Source organism: Salminus brasiliensis, chromosome 2 (assembly GCF_030463535.1).
Source record: "Salminus brasiliensis chromosome 2, fSalBra1.hap2, whole genome shotgun sequence".
NCBI classification, from domain to species: Eukaryota; Metazoa; Chordata; class Actinopteri; order Characiformes; family Bryconidae; genus Salminus; species Salminus brasiliensis.
The window spans coordinates 14,947,618-14,972,383 of record NC_132879.1 but is presented as its reverse complement, the minus strand read 5'-3'; the positions used below and the strand labels follow the sequence as shown (position 1 = coordinate 14,972,383).

The 24,766-nt window shown below is 38.2% G+C and overlaps 1 protein-coding gene across 4 annotated transcripts in view; it reads left to right on the top strand.

The window, feature by feature from the left end:
* Positions 1 to 1,936: 1,936 nt before the first annotated feature.
* LOC140545186 (solute carrier family 4 member 11-like) overlaps positions 1,937 to 24,766 on the top strand; it is a 35,436-nt gene continuing 12,606 nt past the window's right edge. For 3 of the 4 annotated variants that reach the window (XR_011978263.1, XM_072668270.1, XM_072668273.1), the window contains exons 1-9: positions 1,937 to 2,043; positions 11,515 to 11,556; positions 12,780 to 12,866; positions 13,445 to 13,488; positions 14,747 to 14,966; positions 15,220 to 15,301; positions 15,673 to 15,796; positions 18,050 to 18,253; positions 20,101 to 20,185. Coding sequence is in view for 3 of the 4 variants with exons in the window: in XM_072668270.1 (XP_072524371.1) it covers positions 2,007 to 2,043; positions 11,515 to 11,556; positions 12,780 to 12,866; positions 13,445 to 13,488; positions 14,747 to 14,966; positions 15,220 to 15,301; positions 15,673 to 15,796; positions 18,050 to 18,253; positions 20,101 to 20,185 (925 nt within the window). In the remaining variant the exon portion in view is untranslated. Of the gene's footprint in view, positions 2,044 to 11,514; positions 11,557 to 12,757; positions 12,867 to 13,444; positions 13,489 to 14,746; positions 14,967 to 15,219; positions 15,302 to 15,672; positions 15,797 to 18,049; positions 18,254 to 20,100; positions 20,186 to 24,766 lie in introns of all 4 variants that reach the window. The other variant, XM_072668272.1, reaches the window with a different exon arrangement.

Sequence of the window (24,766 nt, the reverse complement as noted above, 5' to 3'; positions counted from 1 at the left end):
CAAAGGAGGCGGTTCTGAAACTATAGCTTCTATAGCTTTACCAGTCCTCCTAGTGCATCATCTCCTAACTCATTATTACCCTTCTATCACTGCTGTCCCTATTTCTGTCTATTTATATTTTTTTACATGATAGTGTGTCTCGTTTTTGTGGAACAGCACCTCTGCCTGAGTAAGATTAAGACAGACATTGAAGGTGTGATAAAACCGCCCCCTTGTTTGTAATGAAATGAACACTGATACGGCTCCACATTTTAAACACAAGCTAATGTTGAATTATTTTTTTATGCATGTCTCACAGGTAATGATAACAAAATTGCAGTCATTCTTCCTCACCGCGGGCAGTTAAAGGGAGTGTACTGAATAATATGCAGTGATATATTCCCAGATCCCTTAGTGCAGATTTGTCAAATTGAGCATATTAGAATTATTACTGATTTGGTGCAGAGCTAATTTCTCAATGGATCAGCCGCATGAACCCAACTGCATAATTTAATTATCGTTTCACTTTATTGCCCCTTATTTTGCATTCATTTGGTATTCATACCACCGCTGTTTAAATCTACAAGAACAGAGAAGAAATAGTTTAAAACCCTAACGATGGTTATTTGTGGAAGTTATTTAGGAGCACACATTTTCTCGCTGGTCCCAGTGTGCTCAATTTAAGCCTGGATGCCTGTGTTGCTGAGAAGCATTGTTGTTTTATAGCATTACACTGTGGACCTGACAGATGTTGGACAAGAACATCTGCCGTTACATTGAAGCTGCATTTCAGACCCTTGAAAAGTACGATCCTATAATATTTACTACAAGTTTCCACTGGCTGAATGTCCTTTTATGAATCCCCTCTGCAGTAAATCAAAATCAGAGATGCTATTTATTCATTTATTTATTTATTTATTTATTTTATTTAGCCGAGCAAGGCATTAGGAGCAAGGGCTTTTTTTCAAAAGTGGTTTGGTAAAGAAAACATACAGAGATAAAATAAAACAATAGTGACAGTAAAATAAGGACAAATAATGAATTGAGAAAACAAGTCTTACTCAGCGTGAAGTTTTGGTTAGTAGAACGTTAAATGAATGATCTGAACACAGATATGAACAGTTTTTGTTTTTGTTTTTTTTTTGGTGTTTTTTTACATTTGAAAATGGGTCTTTCACACTTGATAGGCATGTTGCAAAAATTATTGCAAATTCATAGTTTAACATTTTTATTATCAGTGTGAATAAAAAAATTGTATGTTCAAGTAAATGCTCCACTTATTAAATAAAAAAAAGTGATGGCACACTCATTAAATATTATTTATTATTGTGATTAGTTCATTTGTTTTTGTTTTTATTTTATTGATGCAAACTATTATTGTAGACATTGTTTTCAGAACACTACAGGCTAACCTGCCTTGAAGGTGCCAAATTGAGTATGAAGGTGCAGTTATTGAGTATTATAAGTTGTTCTTTGATGTCTAAACAGTAAGTTTATGACTTTGGTTGGAATGAAAAATGCTAAGATGCAATTTTACAAGCCTATTTACAACCCTGTTAGAAAACACACTTTCTTTCAGGTAGAAATTTCCTTTCATGATTTTAGATGTTTAGTGAATGGAGCTAACAGCTTTTCACAGTAAACCCACTGCTTCTGACTAGACAACAACACTGATTTGTTCCAGATTGAAAAGCACTTGCATAAATGTTCAGTTTAAGTGTGTTGAAATGCTTAACAGCAGCTGCCTGCAGTGCTAAAAAACAACAAACACAGCCTGGTGACATAAGAGTTCATTAGAGCTGGAGCACTGAGGTTGGTTTTGGCACTGAGACGAGTTTCACCTGTGGTTTTTCGGGGATAGGCACAAGGACCCAGGGGCAGAGCTGCTTCTCTAACCCTTCCCCTCTGGAGGAGTGTTTGGGTTAAAGTGAGGCTGCTGTGGCTGCTTAGGTGTAGGCTGTGTGAAGGTAGACTTTTGGAGGTGACTCTTGTTTCCCAAAGTGATGGGTTGAAAATTTGGGAAAACAATGGAGAGCCAAAAAGTGCTTCATTTTGTGCCAGTTGGTAAGTTTGCTTAGTGCATCTTCTCTTTGTGCTGTGTGTGTGTGTTCTGTGCTTCTGCCATATGCTCACTACTCACATGGGTGATGTGGGAAGAAAGTGACTGTGTCATTAACTCGGATTTCTTTGTGTCTCATCTTTGTTTTTCTCTTCTTCTTTGTGTTTTTCGCCTCGTAACCAAATGATCACCCACGGGAGATGGTCTCATTCGCTGGCACTTGTGGTATTTCTCTTTATTTCAAGAGATGTCAGTTGCTGTGCTGTTAACACAACATCCTTTTTATCAGTGCATCATCTGTAGCAAGGATAACTTTCATGCATCAATCACAATGTTGAAGATCAGTCAAGCTGAGCTGTAAAAAGAGAATATTTATGTTCTTATCTGAAACATATGAAGCAGCAGCCATGCAACAAGTCAACCACGCAAGCATGATGAAAGATTTCACTTGCCACTGTCTTGTGCAAGAAACTTGGCTGTGGTTTAGCTCTGTCACCATGCCACGACTGAGATCTATCTATCTCTATCTCTACGCTCAGGATTTTAGTTTACAGTGTTACAACCAATGATCTGACCTACACAAGTGGTCAACAGTTATAGTACACCCCCAATTTGTCCAGTTTTTATTGACATTTAGGCATTTCAAGTCTAGTGACCTCAAATGGTGCAAAGGTAAGCAGGATGCAATCAACACACCAACTGACAAAGCTTGTATGCAGGTTAACCAGCAAATGTGCACTACCAGTCAATAGTTTTAGAACACCACCATTGTTTTTCTGTTGTCTGCTGGTAGTGTTGCAGAGCCCAAGCAAGCCTGGTGTTGTTTTACAATTTAAACACAGACTTTCTTGCTGACGCTCCACCTGTCAAACCTTTAGCTCTGCAGCTCAGACTTGGTCCAGTGTTAAGCTGTGCGATTAAGTGTTGTCATGTGAGCTGCCTTTCACACAAACTGTTGACTCTCATAAACTCTTCTGATGCTGTTGTGCATTTGCATCTGTCAGACCTCTTCCTCTATCAGACCTTTTCAGTTTTATCTAGTTTCCAAGAGCCTGGTGTAGAAAACTGTACTCTAAACTGCTGAACTGCTTATCTTTGGACCGGTATATATATATATATATATATATATATATATATATATATATATATATATTTTTTTTTTTTTTATGTATTATATAAAACGAATAATGTAAAAAAAAAAAGTACAGCTGTTGTGTAACAATGAATGTATACTACTGCAAACAATTTACAATTTACAAACCCTTTATCTGTATTACAGCATTGTTGAAAAATGCACTTTCTACCGCCATCATATTGGTGTGCCATCTTAATGTCTAGGACACTTAACAAAGAAGGACAGATAGCATCAAAAAGACCAGAAATGACAAAATAAAGCCAGAGTGACAAGAGGACACTCTGGAGGACAGGACTCAAGAGGACAGTCCTACACCATCAAAAGGTTCCTAGAAACTGGAGAAAACTGCAGAAGTCTGATACAGGAAGAGGTCTAAGAGACTCAAATCAACAACAGCATCAGAAGAATTTATGAGAGTCAACTGGTTGTGTGATAGGCGGCTCACATGCCGACACCTTGTAGCACAGCTTAACACTGGACCAAGTCTCAGTTTGAACTGTAAAGTGAAGACTTGGAGGTTTGACAGGTGGATTGTCTTTGTTAAAATTGCAAGTGATTGGACTAGTGCAACAGGCCTGCTTGTTCAATGCAACATTACCAGTGGACAACTGAAAAAATAGGGAATGTTCTACTATTCAAACTATTGACCGGTTGTGTACATGTGCTGTTTAACCTGCATACTAGCTCTGTCGGTTGGTCTGTTGATTGTAGACTGAATTTCATCTCTATATGACACACATTTTCACACACACTGGTCTCCCAGCCACAGCTAGGCATGCATGTATGAATGTATTCGACTTCATTAGGCAGGAAGGCAGGAAGCATCCTTATAATTGGAATATTCATTTACCATCTGTACAGCTGAATAAATTACCAGTTGCCTATACCTTGCTTGGTCCCTATATCTGGTTGATTTGCAGGTTCATTTGTTGTGGATGAATAAGCGCAGGACAAGGATAAGCAGATTAACAACCTGAAACATACCTCTCAATTTCCAATTTCAAGGATTTTGTGTTTTCAATAGACATTCACTTATTTGTGATTACAAAGGCAACAGACCCAGTGATGATGCGAAGCAAGGTGCAATGATGGTTGGAACTCATAGCTGAACTTAGCAAAAGCTATTATGCGTGAAATTTATGTGTGAGAATTACTGTATCTCATTTGCTGCATCAGTATTTATGACACTATGTTGAAAATTTAAAGAAGTCAGTTTTACTAAAACAATAGTTGACCACCATGACCATTAAGCTTCAGCCTTTTACCATGACAAAGGTAACTGATCTATAGACCTCAAAGACCTAAGAGCGGTGGGGCAAGTCAAGGATATAGGAAGTTGCCAGTGCATTAAGAGCTTTAAAGCAACATTACGTAGCATGCTTCCCTCATAATAACTGCTTTTAGATCTTTATAATGCTCCATTTACCTGTTTTAGGGAGAATAGCGCCTCTATCATTGCAACTCTGGGCTCGACACAATGATAACCACACTATGTAATCAGGTAATAACACGCTTGCATAATGCTGCGTAACTGAAGTTGTATTTGTGCAAAATTCTGCAACCATGTCAGTCCACATGAATTCCACTTCCTGTCTGTAGTCGGAGCCCTGGAGCAAGAAATAGCAAATTCTGCTTAATGCTTTAGAGACAAACATAAGGGACCTTAATCTGGCTCCTGCAATGAAAAGGTAAGCTTAAACAGGCGTGATATGGTCCCTTTCTTGGTGCCCGTAAACAGTCATGCAGCTGCATTCAGTACCAACTGAAGACATGTCTGTGATGGTTCATTAAGTCCTACATAAAGAAAATGAAGGCATTCATGTTATGCAGCGAACAATTTAACTAATAAACTAATGTTTCCATGCAGTGATTGGACTGACAGAAAATCACTGCATTTACATCTAACATTAGTTTGATGAGGTAAAACTTGATAAATTGTACCGTGCATGTCTCCAAAAATTTAACACTGTGAGTTAACATGCGGTAGTTCTTAGTTTATTAAGCATGCATCCAATATGACGTAAATGTTATTCATCCACTTATAATAAACACAGATTAAACAAAATGACTAATGTCAAGCAATGCTATCTAGCCTCTCTTAGATAAGATTCAGGTCCTAAATAAGCAATTCACACACTCAGATTAAAGACTGGTACAATCTCAGTTGGTGTAATTAGAGAGATTGTGAGATTGTAGTTGTGGTTACTGGTTTAATAATAATAATATATATATATATATATATATATATATATATATATATATATATATATATATATATATATATATATATATATATATATATATATACTGTTAGTCTAGTTCAGCTTTCTGTCATTCTGTCCTGTGTGTAGTAACATGTTTTTTAAAGAATACTGCAGTGATATATGAAACAGAACACAAAGAGATGTCAATAATGCTATTGCCATTTCTCTTCCGCTCATTCTAATGCTTGATATTAGAGGAGCTTCTTAAAAGGTACACTTTATGTTAAAATTTTTGGTTCATCAGCTGGTATTAGTGTTAACACTAATGTTAAATTGTGATACACAGTATCATTAGAGTGATATAATCCATCTTTTTTTTTCCTGTACCTCACATCGGGGGTGTAGCTACAGAGGGTGCACAAGGAGACTCATTTGTAACCCTGCAGACCGCTTAAAAGAAACTGATCCAAAGGGAAATTGTTTTTAAAATGCAGTACTAGACTGCATAACAGCATTGGTCCTGTAATGTAATGTAATAAACCAACTCTGCATTAAAAGCACAGGATGACACTTTTTCAGCTCTAACAGCTAACGTTTAAAGGAGAATTACACTGCCTCACTATTTCTGAAGATTTAGATTCTGCTAAATCGGTGCTAGTTTGTAGCATACGCTACTACTTGCTAATCTACAGAGCTAGCCATAAGTTAACTGTGTTAAAGAAAACAAAAAGTTCAATACAGTAGAAAATTGCATTGCTCAGTCATTCACACTAGACATTTGCACCTAATGTTATGCAAGGTAATGCTCCTGCTGTGCACTTGAAACTACAGTTGCTAGTTAGCTAATTGGTGGTTGCCAAACTCCTAGTTAAGTCTTTGATACACATTGTTTAGCTGGCATGTCAGCTAATATGCAGGATAGCTAGCTATGAATATATTGTTCATAATTCATAATTTAGATCTTCAATCTATAACTGCCTCTTATTTCACTCTGTTCATGATTGTTGATGTGTTTTAAATAAGGCCTGTTGTTTTCTAAGTAAGCTTTAACCCAACATTCTTTCTTCACTTCAGTGTTTGCGGATTGACCTTACTTTCTCTACTCTCAGTTTGCAGAGTGAATAACACATCCAAGCATTAATGGTCGAATAATGTAGGAGAAATATGAGAACTATTGATTCAACACAAGAACAATTCATTATTTATATTAATGATGTTCTTTATTTGGGGAGACTAAAGCCTCCAGAAAACTAGCCTACACTCTAAATAATAAAGGTTCTATAAATGGTTCTTTAGGCAAAGCCATAGAAGTGCCACTTTTGAGTCTCAAAAACCTATATATTGGTAAGTGAAGTGTCCTACACACGCTATTACAAACATGGGTCTTTATGGAACCAACAGTGGTTCCTCTGTAGCTTCACTCAAAGAACCATTTGTGGAACCTTGATTTTTAGAAGGTACTCATGAATTCTAGATTGCTGGCCACATTTAAAGCACATAGAAAGATATGTCTCTGGAAGTTATTGGAAAATCACTGTGGCATTATTAACATATCTTTTGTGGAACAGCAGAGGATGTTACTAAGACGTTCTGTTTCCTAAGGCTCTGCTCCAGCCTCTGGAGTCCCTTTGCACATCTTGTTCCTTCTGTCTCCACACACAATGAGTCTGCTATAATCCCTCTTGCGTAAGATTCCCTTTATTTTTAGAAGTAAAAAGGCCTCAGAATTGGGACATTTGCCAGTAGTAAAATGTGATCTCAAAAATATATGTCAGGAATGCTTCACAGGCCATGTGCAAGACTAGGAGCTATCTAGGTGAGATTAGATGTGTTTGGAGATGTTATAATGTGTAAAATGCAAATCAAGTGTTTTAACCTGTGGGGCACCCTAATTATTTTGCAGCAGGAAGTTGTACAGAGATGTCAATGCAGGAGTAATAATAGTTCATATCTCTGTGACAATAATATTAAGAAATGATATTTCAGGAACATTTCAGTGAAATATTTCAGTGGTTTACCTTTGCTAAGCATGGTGATGTAATATAATTTATTCCATAGCAATGATATATACATTTAAACCAATGCATCTTTCTCATTGTTCTACATTGCTATGTGCATCCTGTGCAGCTAGAATTAGAATACTCTACAGTTCACTTGCAAATCTTGTGTAGGACCCTTTGGAGTCCCAGCGTAGCAGATTGAGGGAAATAGAGGGTGTAATAGAAGACTTGTAGTTAGTCCCAGCACTGGTACAGACTGGAAGTGAGCCAATTATCATAGGAGCCAGAGCCAGCTCTGCTTAGCACTGCTCTGGCCTTGAGCAAGGCCCTTAACTACAGGGCTGTTCTAGGGGTGATATGACTGACCCTGACCATAACCCAAATCTCCATTAGTGTGTGTCTACAGAGGACGTTCTTTTGTCTGGAGAGGCTGAAACTTGTTTTGTTATTGTTTGTGTCTTCCACTGAGATTGCCATTCTGTCTTCTCTGTGGTGGGGATTCAAGGTTCTCTGACATTAGCCATTCTGTAGGCTGCTGTATGCTATCATTGTGGAGCAACTAAATCTAAACACAGTCCTTGGACCATTTGTGAAACATGTACTTCTAATTATATACTTCTTATTATGTACATTGTGACAAATAGTCACTTGGGAAGGGAGCATATGTTTGGCACACATTGAAACATTTGCACCTTAGCTCATTACAATTCTGTAAATAGATGCCTAAACAATGGAGTAAGTGGAGAGCATAGGTGGGTAATAACTAGTTACACATACTTGGTTATCTGTGACTAATGTATACTTACGTATATATAAGTATTTTAATTTCTTAATAATTAATACTTCATGTTAATACTACTTCTATGGATAGTAAGCTAGTACATAGCGATACAGTATGCAATGCAGCATTTTTATACAGCATGTAACACTTCTTTTAAGATTTTGTTTCTTTTGTGTTCAGTTGTTGACAACATCTACTTGAGTCACTATCTCTCTGAATTTGCAGTACTATTGTTGGAGTATGGTTTTGTGGTTTTGTGGCCTTATGTGGCCTTATGAGTCTGTAACCTCATCTTTCATTAGAAATTAAAACATTAACGCTGTGTGTTTTGTTTAATTTTGGTATGTATATTTTCTTAGTCCTCCTGTGATGAATGTAATGATACCCACATAAAAAAATAATGATTCTACTTTTGTTGAAGTAACTGTCTTTACTGCCCAGGGAAAGTTTTCTACCAGATTCTGGAGCATTGCTGTGAGGATTTGATTGCATTGTAAGTAAGGATTGCAAGATTATAAGTGAGATCAGGAGGTTGGATGGTGACTACTTCATCCTCAATTTCTCAACTCATCCTAAAAATATTGAATGGGTACCATCTTTCCAGAGACCACAGTTACACTGCTCGGTGCTGGGGGCTTCATACCCCTTTAGCACATGCATGGTGTTAGGCATTTGGACATATAGTATAGATCAGTTGAATGGAGGGATAGACATTCTGACAAAAAAGTATGTTAAATGAAGAATAGTCTTTACCTTGGTAAAAAGTTACAAGTCACAGTCTGTTTTGGCCATAAACATTATCATAAGCCATTTTCAATCTTCCTGTGGTAAAAATATGAAAATAGCTAGCTATAATTGCTGATCTTACAGGTTGGTTAGTTTACAGGTAGCTAGGCTACTAAACTGTCTATTTCACTAATGCAGTTCAGTTTTTAAATAATGCTTGTTGACTAGATGAGTTTACCTAGCTTTTGTTCATTTTAGGATTATTTATTTATTTAATTGAATTAGAATTTAACACAACAGCCATTTAAGCATTAGTTAAGCATACTTAGATAAAGATCAATAATGAGATGAATACACTCCTCCACTCATGTCTGCACATCCTTTACATAAACAAGACTTCTGTTTTGTTAGTAACTCTGCATGAGTGCCAGTAGGTCAGTGAGAGTGCTAATCTAGCTGTTTTGGAGTTAGTGCCAGCTCTTATTTCTGTGGCCCTCGAGAAACGAGAAAGGCTCCAGCCTTGACATGCAACAATATCTCTGTTGACACCACAGAACAGCACAGTCAGCAACAGGAAGTCAGCAGGCTCGCTAACAGGAAGCTCAGTGAAATAAGCAGCAGAACAGCGGCCACAACAACCTGTCCGTGGGGAAATGAACCTACCAGCACTGTCAGCAAAACCTGATTTGATTGCCTAGTATGAAAGCAGTAAGAACACAGGTTGATGTTTTTTACAAAGAGCAAAGAATGACTTGACACTGAAATTTGAATAAAGAAGACTATTGATCAGTATATCATTGCATTAGAGATTTTATGACTAAGGAATACATATTTAAATTAAGCTCAGGAAAGGATCTGACATATAATCAAGGTTGGGAGGTTTCCTATAAAATGTATTGGATACTGGTTCTCTGTAAAATGTTAATACAATTTAAAAGATTGCTGTGGTAAACTAATGGAACATGCATTTCTTTACCTTTAGATTACTGATCATGTCATTTAAATAAGCAGCTGTACTGCTTTTATTGAACAAAGCAATATATGTGACATTCACCGTTGCCATGCATGTCTGAGCTTGTTTGTGCAGTGTTGTTCTGCTGATGTTCTGATATAGCAGTGACTGGTTGAGTGACTCTGATGTGGCCTGTTCACAAAAAGGATGTGTGCAAGATAGCACAAGTTATACACTAATTAAATCCAAATAAATCACACAATTGCTCTCAGTGCCTTAGGGTCCGGGACTGGTTGTGGTCTATTCCTACATGTCGCCTAGTGACTATCCGGCTAAGAGAATAGACAACGGTAACATATTTTATGTAACATATTTTGTGCATGCTTTTTGTGTCAAGTGTTTTTCCCAAACAAGTGTGTGAGCTCATTCAGTGCACAGTTCAGGTTGAAAAGTAATGTCATGTGTGTCATGTGAAGTAAATGCAACCTCATTGTGGCATCATGTTGTTATTATTGGCAGGTAAGAAGATGAAATGGGGGCCACTCAGCATAATTCAACAGGATTTTGGGAATATTCATACAGATTGTTCAGGAGCACTCTAATTCTGCAGATTTCCTGTTCTACAATATCCCAGATGTGTTTTTTTAGATAAAGATGGTGATGGGGAAGACCACTAAAAACATACTTTAATTGTCATGTTCATAAAACTAGTTTGCAATAACATTACCATTATTATCATTATCATGAAATAATACCATTAGGAAATGGGTAAATTGTGGTCATGAAGGGATGCACAAAGTCAGCAACAATACTCAAATAAGTTTTGTCATTCAAGCAATGACTGATTAGTGTTAACAACCCCAAAATGTGCTAAGAAAATATTTCCTACATCATTCCATCACCTCCACCAGCCTGGACTGGGCCATGGGGTAATGCTGTTGGCATCAAATCACTGAGATCACATTTTCTCCCCATTCTGCTGGTTGATTTGAATTTTACTTGATGCTGCTAGTTCATATATGAATAATGCTATACATTGCACTGCTGCAACATGATTGGCTGATTAGATAATTGCATGAATTAGGTGTTCCTAATAAAGGGGATCTCTTGGTGAGTGTGTATAATATCTAGAGAGAAGAGGAGGATTTAAAAGATAAGAAAACAATGTGGGTAAAATATGACTTTTGAAATAAGATTTCAGTGCAGAAAATCTCCCTTTAGTTTCTCCGCCTCCTCTCTTGTGCCCTGAGGAGCATTTGAGGCCTTTAAGTCTTTCATGCTTGATGCTATCAGGAATTCGCAAAGATTGTATAAATTACAAAGATGAGAAATTTCCATTAAATTCCCGTCCCTTTGATTAGACTGGATATGCCGTTTAGCCTATGGTTTGAGGAGGAATTTAGTATTGATATCAGCGGCTGTAGACCCAGTGCCGTGGCTGCTCTCCTCCCGCTTAATGGATTCTCTTTGCCATTGGCTTTAACTACATTTCTGTGTCATGCCTGTGTCAAAGCAGTTTGAAAACCATCCATGTTTGTCATGCTATTAAGCTAGTTTTGAGAGGCACCCTGGAGAAAAGAAAAACAGAACATTACTTATATACTCATATACAGATGTTCAGACCGTAAAATCATAAGACATCCATTTTAAAATGTATCTATTTGTTCTGTTTCTGCAGAGCCACCATCATCTGGGAATGGCCATGTCTTCAGTACGATGGGTGTGTACCTTAACTTGAAATGCATTTTTCCAGTACTAGAAAAGCCTACACAGATTTTGTCAGTTGATATTCAAGTTATTTCTGTTTTAGTTCATTTTGGGTCCTGCTGATTTACAAAGTTGTCACTTTTTAAGTGAGTCATTTCTTCATGTCAAGATGAGCCCACATGACAGGTGTAGTTAATGATCTGGGCCTGGTTTCCCAAAAAGTATCTTAGTGTTTAGAAAATCTTAACTAACTAATACTGGTAGTCATGTTTAATGTTAATGTTTCCAATGGACATCTGAAATGATGCAAATCAAATAATCTCAACAAATAAATGTCAATATGTAGAGCATCATTACATGTCATCTATGAATCATATGAAGCCTGTGCCTGCAGGTATTAGAACATTAAATTTTGGACCTTTAAATGTCTTCTTGAAACATTTATATGCTGCCTAAAGCCAGTCAAAGTGTAAACACATTACTCAAGGTCATCGCATATTATTTGCATGTATGGATTACAGTAAATGTGTCCGTAAATACTGATAACCCTATGTAACTATATGCTAAGCTAGTTTTTAAGGGTGGACCTTACTTAAAATACATGCAAATGTGTAGGAGTGTAAAAATAAGAAGGTGGTATTATTGTTATGACTTATTGTATATATACACACTGTATATAATGTGTACATATATTCAGTCCTACAGTGATTGCATTTTTGTAGCTGTGAGGCCATCCAAATAAAGCATGGCAGCTGCAGCACTAAGTTAAGCGCCCAGAAGAAAAACATGCAGTGTACCTCACTTCATGTTTATGCTTGTCCATGCAAAGAAAGAATTTATTAGGCGTGTCTACTGTTATATTGCCCTGTGCGTCTGGTTTTGAGCAGGTTTTTTATTAGCTCTTCAACATGTCCTGCACTCCCCAGCAGATGGTACATATATTCAGAGGGAAGACGTAGCTATCACATACCATAAACAATGTTTGTGACACTTGCGTTAGTGGGCACAAGATGAAAAATATCCCAGATTCACCTGCGATCTCCGCCCTGCTGATACGGTTATGATAGCTATGCTCTCACCTCCTGAATACAGAAATTCCATTTTGATGTAAAAGCTGTGAAATGTCATGAGGCAGACTGAGGCAGCTAGAATGAGATTAGAATAACTGCAGGAAGAAAATCCGCATGGTGTGTGTGTGTGTGTATGTGTGAGAGATGGTCTGTGGCGTTCTTTCAGAGATGCAAGACGATGACGAGCAACCACAATCACCCAGAACCCCCACTGAAAACGTCTATGAGACCCCCACACAGATCATCAACACTGGTAAAAGTCTGTGTATGTGTGTGTGTGTTTGTGTGAAAGAAAGTGAAGGAAGATGAAAATAGAAGAGGGAGAGAGAGAGAGAGGGAGAGAGAGAGGGAGAGAGAGAGACATAACATGTTCTATGCCAAACTATTGTTGAAGAAACTCATCCTGATTATTGCCTGGAGCCAAGTATGGAGGGAACCCCAATAGTATACCGCCCACTCATCACTCTTGGCAATATCTCTCTCTCTCGCTCTCACTCTCAGCCCGGGGAACAATCCTGATTGTTCTCATATTTAGGGCGGTATGTTTACAGTAATGGTAGAACAGGCCGTGCCAGTGTGCGCTCAACGGCAAACACCATCAAATGGAAGGTCAGAGTTGAGGGAGGCTGTGTTATTTTTTTTAAATTCTTTTTTCATGTGTCCCTGGCACTCGCCTAGCCTTTCCCTATTTATAACCAAGGAGACACAATAGATATGGCTCAAGGCTTGTGGCTAATGAGGGGAAACACATCCGCTTACAGTGCCATACTTCAGTGGATTGTTGATGCATTTTATAATCTGTTTTCCTTTGCTTGTTTCCCACTCTATCAGATGATGATGCTTCAAGATTCGGACTCCTAAACACTTCAAGAAAAGTAAGCTTTCCTTAGCAAGGGCTTTTAAACAGAGGTAGCTAATGCATTTTTCATATCCGTGAAAAACAATAGCACTTCCTCCTGTCGCAGGTACGCAGATTTAACCCTTTAAAGCAGCTTTGTGTGTGTTCACACTTTAATTGGCCATTGTTACTAAAAAAAATAAATCTGGTAATGGTTATGATTGCCTTCATAACTTTCAATGTACGTCAATGTAAAACAAATATTCCAGATCATTTTGGATTGTTTGTCTTGTTCTGTTCATGAATCATCTCAACAATTAAGAAGGTTTTGGATAGAGTAGGGTCTCCTTTTTCCTTCAGAACTGCCTCATTCATGGATGTTGGAAATGTTCCATTGAGATTCTGATCCATGTTGGCATGATTGCATCACTCCTGCAGATATTTCTAATCTTCCATTCTACCACATCCCAAAGGCTTTCTATTGGCTTCAGATCCACTGACTGGCAAGCCCACTCCAGTGAAGCACACTGAACTCCTCTTGTTCATGGAACCAGTTGGAGATGACTTTTGCTTTGTGACATGGTGCATTATGAAGTTGGAACTAGTCATTCGAAGATGCATACATGTACATGGCATTCAAGCGATGATTGGTAGGTATTGTTTTGGTCCGAAGTGTGCCAAAACAATTACCCCCACACCATTACGCCACCTCCACCAGCCTGGACTGTTAATACAGGGCAGGTTGGGACCATTGATTCATTCTGTTGACACCGAAGTATGACCATATTAAGATATTAGGTGACCTCTCATTTTGAAGTGGTGTATTATTATGCTGGAAGTAGCCATTAGAAGATGGGTAAATTGTGGCCATGATAGAATGGACATGATCTGCAACAATGCTCAAATTACCTGAAGCTGCTTGCCTATATCTGCAGGAATCATTGGCTGATTAGACTGCAAGAGTGAGTAGCTATACAGGTCTTCCTAATGAATTGCTTGGTGCGAGTGTGTTTTATAGTAGTTATTGAAAATGTATGGGATCTACTAAATGATTGCAGTGTAAGTTACTAGCTGAAACCATTAATGGCTTGTGGATCCATTTATCTTGGTTTGAGAATAGAATGCAAAAACAATAGACAATTCAAGTTTGATTAAGATTAAAAACAGGGAAATCACATGTAATTTATAAGTGAATGAATGAGTAAATGAAAATACCTTTTAGGCCAAACCTATTAGGCAAATTCAGGCATCCAGTGCAAATTGCCTCCCTAAATCCTCTGCGTGTCTCTCTGCAGTATGTGAAGCTGATGAACTTCCAGGAGGAGGTGCGGGCCCACAGGGATCTGGACAGCTTTCTGGCACAGGCCAGCATCCTGCTGGACGAAAAGGCTGCCTCTCTGGATGAGGTGTTGCGGCGAATGCTGGAGCACGTGGTTCGGGACGGCCAGGGCAGCTGCAACCAGCAGGAGGTCACCAGTGCCCTGTTCACTGATGCAGGAGGACAGGAGGCCAGCGGTGAGCGCCCAGTGGCTGCACAGAATAGAGGAACCATCGGACCCGACCCTCTTCTGCCATTGCCTCTAAGCTTCTGATTGGAGCTCATTAAACAGAAGCCTGTAAAGCCTTAAAAAGAATTAAGCGGATTTCAATTAAGGATTACTCATGAGTTAAATTGATTCCATTAAAGGGATGGTCTTTTTAAAAGGATCATTATTTTTTGTATCTTTGTGTGTTCTTGCTGGTTTACCCTCCTTCTGTCTCCTTTCAGTGCACCTGCTGACCGAGACCATTCAGGGCGTGACAGCCACAGACACCGGGGTGCGCTACCAACAGTCCTGGCTTTGTGTGCTGTGAGTGACAGCCTCCACGTGGCCACCATTGATGCATGGATTTAGAATCTACACCTCCCAGAGAGCAGAGCCAGTGCATACATTACTACACACAAAGACTCAAATGAAGAGCTCAAAGAGTATGAAGGGTAGTATAAAGGGGGATACAGTACATACAGTACCATTAATAGCTTTGGAGACACTTAGCTTTTCAAAGTGTTTTTATGTGAACGAGCATGTTCTCTTTTCTTGTTTGTCTGCAATTACATGATATCTAAAATGCTAAGCAGATTTTATTATAGGAAAGCAATGTCACACATAAATTTGTGACCATATTTGTGACAGTGATACCCTGACTGTAGCATTTATTCTCCTTGTGTGACTGGGTGCAGGTGCAATGTCAAAAGTCTTCAGCGGCGCTGTGTCTGCATCACTCGTTTAGAGAGGCCTCAAAACTGGGGGGTGAACTGCTGTGAAGTCCGTTTCGTCATCCTCATCCTTGCACCACCAAGGACGGTAAGCATGCGCTTTTTTTTATATATCATCTGTGTTCTCCATTACAACGTTTCAACCATGGCTAGTCATCAGTTTATTGAAACATGTCTTGTTGATTTAAGCTCACATCAGCAACTGGTACCCAGTAGTAGCTCTGCATTTACTGCCAGTGTGGTAAATATACATGTGATTTCTTATAACAGGTAAGTTATTTGAAAACTGTTGTTCAGTACCAAAACAAATCTGCCCATTGCAGTATTTCCCGACTTCAGCCTTAATATAAAGAGTAAATAAGTATTTTTATATAAATATAGGGAGGTAATTGCTCCTTTCGCCTAAACTATTTGTATCACAAGTTCAGTCATGATTCCTCTTAGTGGTTCTTCTTAATGCCCTTCGAAAGTTTCTCTTTTTGTATCTTGGTTCTTCTCAGTGGTTCTTTCTTATGTACATAAGTATTTTTCCTGACCCCACCTTCCTCAGCTTGCTGGAGAGCAGGGACCTGAAATGAATTCCTATATTGTTGATTTCAGGCAATACTTGTTGTAAGAATTTTAATTGATATACAATACCAGTCAGGTTTGGACACATATCTGAATATAGACACATATCTGTATATGCATTAATCTACAGATATATGTTTAAATACAAATGAAATTTGTTGCATAGGAAAGAAATTACAATTACAGAGTACATAGTGGCAAAGTTTGACCTCAAAATTAATCTCCATTGCTAATTAACTTTATTAGCAAAATGTACAATCCTTTCAGCTGTTTGCAATAAAATAATTAACAAAGAACAATTTAAATAGCTAAACTAAGTACTTTCTCCAAATTCTACACAAAATACCTAAAAATAAAAATACATAAAAAATTACATAAAAAATACTTTTAATGATGACTGTAGTCATGATACTGGAGTTATTTAACCCCTTCATGACAAGGGTATTTAGTACTTAGTAGAGACGTTGTTGCTGCTGCAAACGTGATGTTCTGGCTTTTTGTCATAAAGGGGGTGAATAATTCTGGCAGCATTCCTGAGGAAACAGCCAATTCTTCTTGGGCAGTGGCATATATTTTTTCCTTTTCGATTAAACCCAATGGATGGTATTGTGTCTCAGGGCTCTTTGAGTCACTAAAAGCAATCTGAGACACCTATGTTAATTAATTTCACAAAAATCTAAGCGTGATCTTCAGACTGTGAAGAAATTAATGTCTGATTCAGAGCACAAACAGGTTCATGCAGATAAAAGCATAGTAAGGAAGTTTCTGTCAGACAAATTTATCGGATTAAGAGAGCAGCTGCTAAAATGCCATTACAAATCAGCAAACCTACTATTCGGCCACCCCTAACAAGCAGAAACGGCAACGGGCCCAGACATACATAAAGACTCATTTTCAAACAGTCTTGTTAACTGATGAGTGCTGTGCATCCCACAGTATATGGTCCAGATGGATGGAGTAGTGGATGGTTGGTGGATGGCCACCATGTCCCAACAAGGCTGCACGTCAGCAAGGAGGTGGCAGAGTCAGGTTTTGGGCTGAAATCATGGGGAGAGAGCTAGTAACCCCCAATTAGGGCCCATGAAGGTTTGAAAATTACCTCTACAAAGTTTATTGAGTTTTCCATGATACAAAAAGAAGAACAGTCCTATCCATCTAAATACATGACAATGCATCATCTCATGTCATGCTGCAAATAATACATCTGTGTTATTGGCTGCTATAGACATGAAAAGGAATAAACACATGGTGTAGCCACCATCCTCCCCTCATCTCAACCCTATTGAGAACCCTATTGAGAACCTTTGAAATATGCTCAAGCAAAAGATCTATAAAAAGGGTTCACATCAAAACAACAGCTCTGGGAGGCTATTCTGACATCCTACAAAGAAATTCAAGCAGAAACTCTCCAAAAACAAGTTCAATGGATGCAAGAATTGTGAAGGTTATATCAGAGAAGGAGTTCTATGTTAACATGTAACTTGAAATCAACAAATTACTACTTTCAGTTCTTTATAACCTATAAAATATTTAGAAACTCTATTGTGCATAATATTTTGGAACACGGCATTTTGAGAAAAAAATCATTTAAAAATGCTATCATTGGGAGATTTGTTCAGTACAGTTGATGACTGACTGTATTTTGCATCAACAATTTAGGAAAATCAGAGAAAATGATCATTTGCATAATAATTTGGAAAGCAGTTTTTATATAGCTTTTGTGATTATAGAAATTTACCGGCATTTTAATGGTCAAACTCTTTTTCTCCAGAAAAGTACCAAGACTGCCATAGAGCTCGGCCGCACCTTCGCCACCTTGTTCTCAGACATCTCCTTCAGACAGAAGCTCTTGGAGACAAAGACTCAGGAGGACTTTAAGCAGGAGCTGGTGCACCAGAGGCAGCTGCTCTCCTCTGCTGTACACAAGGCCTCCATGGAGGAAGAGAATGGTCCTCACAGCAACAAACCACTCAAGGTCTGGGTCAGGGGGAGTAGGTGCTAAGGAAAGCAGTCAGAAGGTCTTAAATTTGCTCTCAGTTGCTGTCCTGAGCGAAACTTTTCACCATTAGAATTTGCTGTGATCAATGCCAATGAAAGATGCATGTGGTCAAGGAAGCAGCCCAGATTCTCTTTTATGTAAATGCAATTTATTTTCTTTTATTTTCTTTAACTATGTAATTAATAATCTAATTATGCATTATGCTTCAGTGATTACACTTTAGAAAGATTACTAATTAAAATTTAGATGGCACTCAAAAAAAAAAAAAACTGTTCATACCCAAAAGAAAAATACGTTTCAACCTTGTAAAGAGTTATTTAAATTTTTGGGGAGCTTATGCAACATACTTGTGAGAATTCCCCACACAGAGACCACCCTGAGATTACGCTCTGCCTCAAGTCAATAAAAAGTTAGTCCGCAACAACATGGCTTCAAGAGTTTTCTCTCTGCCGCCTTACGTAAAAAGACAGAAAAGGAAAAAAACACTATCAGGCAAGAGCAAGGAATGGCAAGCAGCCGCATAGCAGCTCAGCCAAGCCTGCCCATGTAGCCTGGCACCCACACATCCTCCTGCCTACTCCACAGATGAATTATTTCCTTATGAATAGCTCTCTAATATAAGCAGTTTCTTTCCTCACTGCGCAGAGCTGGCTCCCTGGCTATACAGAAGACAAGTGCCTCTATTGTTTACTCGCGCTGCTGTGTTAAGGATTTTAAAAAGTAATTCAGTTATCCATAGGAACAAATGTTTAAACATTTATGAGAGGAACAATCTATAGGGCTTTCCTCCACTGCACATAAAAAGATGTGATAACTCAATTGCAGCTGTTTTTCAGCAGTCTGTACCGACTTCTAACACAGTTTGTCTGAATTAAGTTGGCCTTGCTTTTTCACCAAAGTGCTATAATGCTCATAGAAAGCTGTAGACTCTCATTCATACACGAATACAGCTTTATGAACATTTGCAAAAAACATATATATATATACATATTGGCAAAATAATGTTTTCCTGAATCCTCATATAGCAACATTTTCTTTTTTCATAGGAAGTGGATATGCAAGTCAATCAGCTGGTTTGGGTAACTGAGTAACAAGTATTACAGAACAGTCACTGTAATACAGTGAAGCTACAATACAGTCAAGTTAACTGTGCTAAATAAAACATGAAGATAATTAGGATAAATAAGCCTATCCCGTCAGTTACAGCTTCGTCTACATGTTCGAAATGTAAAGTATCTAGATAGCTATAGCTATAAGTAATAATACACTAATAATGAGTATTAGCTCATGTATAATATATATTAATATATATTATATTGTAAGAAGTGGCTTTAAAGATTTATCTGAAGGTAAAATGCATACAATCCAGTCTAGCAAGTAAATAGCAGATTTAATCTTGTGCAGTATTTGTGCTGAACTAACGTTAGTAGCCAATTCTGTTTACTCTAACCGGGCAACATGCTTTTGGGGGTAACATAGAGATGCATTGTATTGTCTCATTTCTACCATTCAACAACAATACAGATGTTAGGGGCTATAGAACATAACATTTATTCTTTTTCTTCAGCTTTCTGTGTAGCTTGAAGTAAATATCCAAAGAGACACATCGTGCCAATACACTTTTTTTCAAAGATGTCCTTTTACACTCTATTCAGTAAAGGGAATAAAGTAAAACAGCCAAATGGGTTTTGTCATGTTTTAATAATAGCAGTTTGATCATGAAAAAAAGGTCAGAAAGTTAAAAACAAGGATTGTTTAGGATATGTTCCAGGACTGACCTGGTGACTGAATTGTGAGTTCTGTCATTCTGTGTTTTAATACAGGTAACAGAATTTCTGCAAGCTGGTCGTGGTATATATGAAGACCTCAAACGGAGACTTCCGTATTACTTCTCAGATTTTACTGATGGTGAGTGAGCTTTGGTGGTTTTATTGTTGTTGCTTCTTTATATATGATTATTGTGATTGACAATGCAGCAGGTATGCTAAAGATCATAATAAATATGTATTTCAGCTGTACAAACTGGACAGCTGACCAGAAAGAAATGCACTGGCTATTCACTAGCATTACTTTGTGGGATCGTGAAGTGTTAACACCACATTGTGCTGCTCCAACACATACCTTTTGAGTCTGCAGAATTTCTATGAGAAAAATAGACTGATCCATAGTCATTGTCATATTTTTATGTTTACAGTTTATGATTATCATTAAAATTGTAGAAATATACAGACATTTAAGCATAATTGCCTAGTGCTGTCATGCTGATAAAAGTACAAAACTGTGATGTGAAGAGAAAAATTAAGAAGCACTACTTCAATCAGTGCCCAATCCAAGTCTGCTAAAGTTTTACATAAATTGCTAATCTCCAAAGTCCCCCACACCCCAAACAGCTCTGACCTGCCGAAGCATGGACTCCACCAGACCTCTGAAAATGTCATGTAGTATCTGGCCCCAAGACGTTATCAGCCGATTCTTTATGTCCTCTAAGTTGTGAGGTGGAACCTCTTTGGATTGCATCAATGAGTGGCCCATGACCAGTTGTCCTTCGTTGGATGACGTTTGTTAGGTAATGACCACTGCATACCAAGAACACCCCGCAAAACCTGCCATTTTGGAGATGATCTGATCCTGCCATCAAGCCCTTGGCCTTTATCAAAGCAGATCTTTATGCTTGCCCAAAAACTGACTGTTTACTTGCTGCTTAATTTGTATATCCCACCCTGTGACAGATGCCATTGTAACAAGATAATCAATGTTATTCCCATTTCATAGTTGTTTTTATATCATGGCTGATTAGTGTAGGTACAAGACATGCTGTGGACTTTTCTTTTTCCTGCCTCGGGCATGACGACAATTACGTTAGAACCCTGCTAATTCATTTTGGATCAAAAAATGTCAATAAACCATTTCATTAGGTGGCTTTCATGTGGTGCCACCTGGTGGGAAACCAATTTCTTTATAGGACTGAAACCATTTAAAAACAGTAATGCATCTTCCCTTTTCTGCACAGGAATCATCTACACCAAAGTAGGGTTAGCAAAGGCACCTTAGACCCTTAGACTCTGTAATTAATCCTACACTTTATCACACTTATAGTCAAGTCACAATTCGATATAGGTCCAAAAATAGAACCCTGTGGGACTCCACAAGATAATTTAACATCAATAATTCAGGAATAAGATATGATAACTGAATAATAAACCTAGTGTGTAAATGGTTAAGTAAGCTATACTGATTCTTTCATTTCTAACTGCTAACTTTGTCAGAGGATCTTTGCATGAGGGTAAACTCATTGAGTATAACCTTCAGCATTGGCAGTCCTTGTCCATCACAGGCAGTTCCACAGTTCTTGTGTTTCTACCTCTTGTGTTCACATTGGCATTATATCTCCATGCTGATTGTTGAGTTCTGTAGGAAATATAGGTAAAGGTACTGCTTTGATGTTGTGGAGCTACTTCTATCAAGGCTACAGTTATTGAAGTCATTTTGTGAAAACACCTGGAAGTACTACTGGACCGAGTAAGCATACAATTGTATATCATTATGGGCTAAGGAACTGCCTGTGCTTTTACTGGGGTGTTTCTGTAAGATAGGAGAAAAGTTGTGGGTCTGTGTGTGTATAACATGGCTTCTTTAAAGCATGCTTAACAGCCATTACCATATGTTCTGCAAGCCAATTGCACTGTGGATATCTTTGGATGTAGTGGGTGAGTTTAATCCCCCAAGATGCTGCAGTCTTTTGGACATCTGTTCTTGCAAATGAGACATGATCATTAACCGGTTCCTTGGCAATTCCACTTCTGGCAAAAGCTGCTCTCCCCAATGATTGTGTAAGCTGTCTTTAGGCAGGTTTAGCACTTTTTGCAAGGTAGTCCAAGTATGTAGGAATGACCATGGAGCTCATATTTAATGGTATCTATTAGGTATTTCATATCGCTTTAATGGTTCTGTGAAGTTCTGTGATTGAAACCCTTGGCATGGCATGCACATTTCAGTTCCTAGACCAGTGCATCTATACATCCTGATAACCCTGATGAGCAGAATGCAGTCATTAGTCCAACATTTCAAGTTTGTGATCATGTTTTTGCATCTCTGTTGCCTAATTGGACTAGTGTTAGTGTAGGTTGGGAACTATGTGCCAGTGCCAAAAGCACTCTACATTGCTCAACTAATTTGCCATGCAATCCAGATTGCAGTATACTACAGGAAGTGTTGTAGGCGATGCAACGTCTTCTGTTCACTTGTCACTTGTCACATAAATTAAAGTTTGATAATGAGAACTGAGCAGTGATAAAGGAAATGACAGAAGTTATAATGGTTTGAATAGGTGATTATTGGGATGATTGCAAAAATCAAAACTAAAATGAATGATTGAAAAACATCAGTGCTACTGCATTTACTGTGTTTGCATGATGTGGAGGCACTGTTAAGACCCTGGCGATGCCACAACCATCCATGACCAACAGGTAGTAATTAGTGCAAAATGCTTTCACATTGTCTAGGATTCACATCTTGGGTGAATGAGTGTGTGTGTGTCCATCCATTCAGTCTCTGGAGTGGAAAAGTCAGAGGGCATGTGTGAAAAAGCTGTGGCAGAGTCTTGTTGTGTTGGATCTTTAAAAAATAAGCCTGTGCCTTACTTTACGATATGTGTTTAGCTCCAGCTGAGGTAGTCCAGTTTGTTAACAAGAGAGTAGACATTGGAGTAGAGAGATAAAAGCTAGCTTTGGATCCCAGTTTGCCTCTTCGACTTTTACCTCGTTGCATGCAGAGTTTAAGCTGTGCTTCTGCAGACACTGGCACAGGAATCACTGTGATCATGAGGTCTGGTTCATGTAGCAATCTGTATTACCATAACTTGCAAAGTCTGGAGGTGACTCTGCTTTGACTAGGGCTTTTGCTAGTGGACTGGGTGTATGTAATGAGGACACTATAGTGTTTGGGGTTTATGATATGTCAGTTCCATGTACTGAACTTTCATTATCCAACTATGCCACATACATCACATTTTAAAATTCTAGGGCTCCTTTAAACTGCCCAAAATGAAAAAAAAAAAAAATGCTATGACTTTGCACAAGCATGTTAGCCTTTATTTTCCTGGAAATACTGGGAGAAGTATGTGGGAGAAGTCCTGCCCTAGCACTCATAAATAGGAGTGACATGGGTTACTTTTATACTACTTTATTCTGAATAATGCATTGTGCTGTTATTTTGCTGTTTCTTGGCTTGTACTCTAATTGGCTGTTTCCACTGGCAGAAATTCTATTCTGCAAGTGATCCTTTTTCAACCTGAGCATAATTGCTCTCAGAATCAAAGAGCACTCAAGAAGCATAAGTGGATGTCCAATACCTCCTCCGTAGTGTGTGAAAAGTGGCTTGTTCAGTCTCACCTGCCAGTCTTTGTTGTGACATATAAAGAAACTTGATTTACCATATTTATCATGTTTGTTGTACTGCCAAGACATCTGTGTTTACGAAACAAGACATGAGTGATGCCCATTGTAAGATAAACCATGCATAAATCAATAGGTCAAAGTCAAACCAGGATAACTTTTTTATGGGAAAGCAAAAAGTAGAAATGGGATAATGTGAATATTGGGTACAGTTGTTGTGCAAAAAAAGCTGGATGCAGTTACTGCAAATGTATATATTGTAGACTTTTGTACAGCTTCGATCAACAGGAATAAATGCCATACAAAATATCTGTCAAAAATCAAATGGGCAGTAGTTTTTCCTCATTGCTGTACAGTGGTAGGCTGTGATGTGCCAAGAGTATGTCCTGAAATATTGCTGATGCCTCTGTTGTTCTGGCTCAGATGGCATATGGCCTGCATGAAAAACTTTAAAAGTAGGAATTTAGACCTAAATGCAATGTTAATGTATTAACAGAAAGAGGTCAAACCCGTCAGACATAGGTTCAAGAAAACTTACTGTCAGGTAAAAAATTTGGTGATGAGGTTCTGTCAGCACAAACACATGCTTACGTGCTTGGTAAGCCAAAATTCACTTTCACTTGTATTTGAATGGTTAAAGAGGAATTGTCCTTTAATGTCTCCTGTGCAACTGATTGCAGATACTCAGGAAAATGGGACAACCTTGCATATGGCACAATAATATGTACATATTTCTGTGTCTATAGACACACAGCAATCAAGAAAAAGTTGACTTGGTATAGTGGCACTTCAGAAACCTTGCTGAATTGTTCCCTTGCCTTCACAGCTGATTCAGCAAAGAAAAAATGCAACGTTCTCAATTCTTACTTTGTGCTTTGTAATTGGCCTACTTTAAAAATTTTGTGCTGAGTAACTGGGATACAGATATGAGCGATATCTTTTGAGCCACTTTCATATATTTTTAATTGTTATAGGGATGTAAAATAGGAATTTTCATTAAATGCCCAAGTGATACTAAAGGTGGGAATGCAATGTCATTAACACCCAATGTGTTTCTGGATTTCACTTGACTATCGCAAAACTCCCACTGTAAACA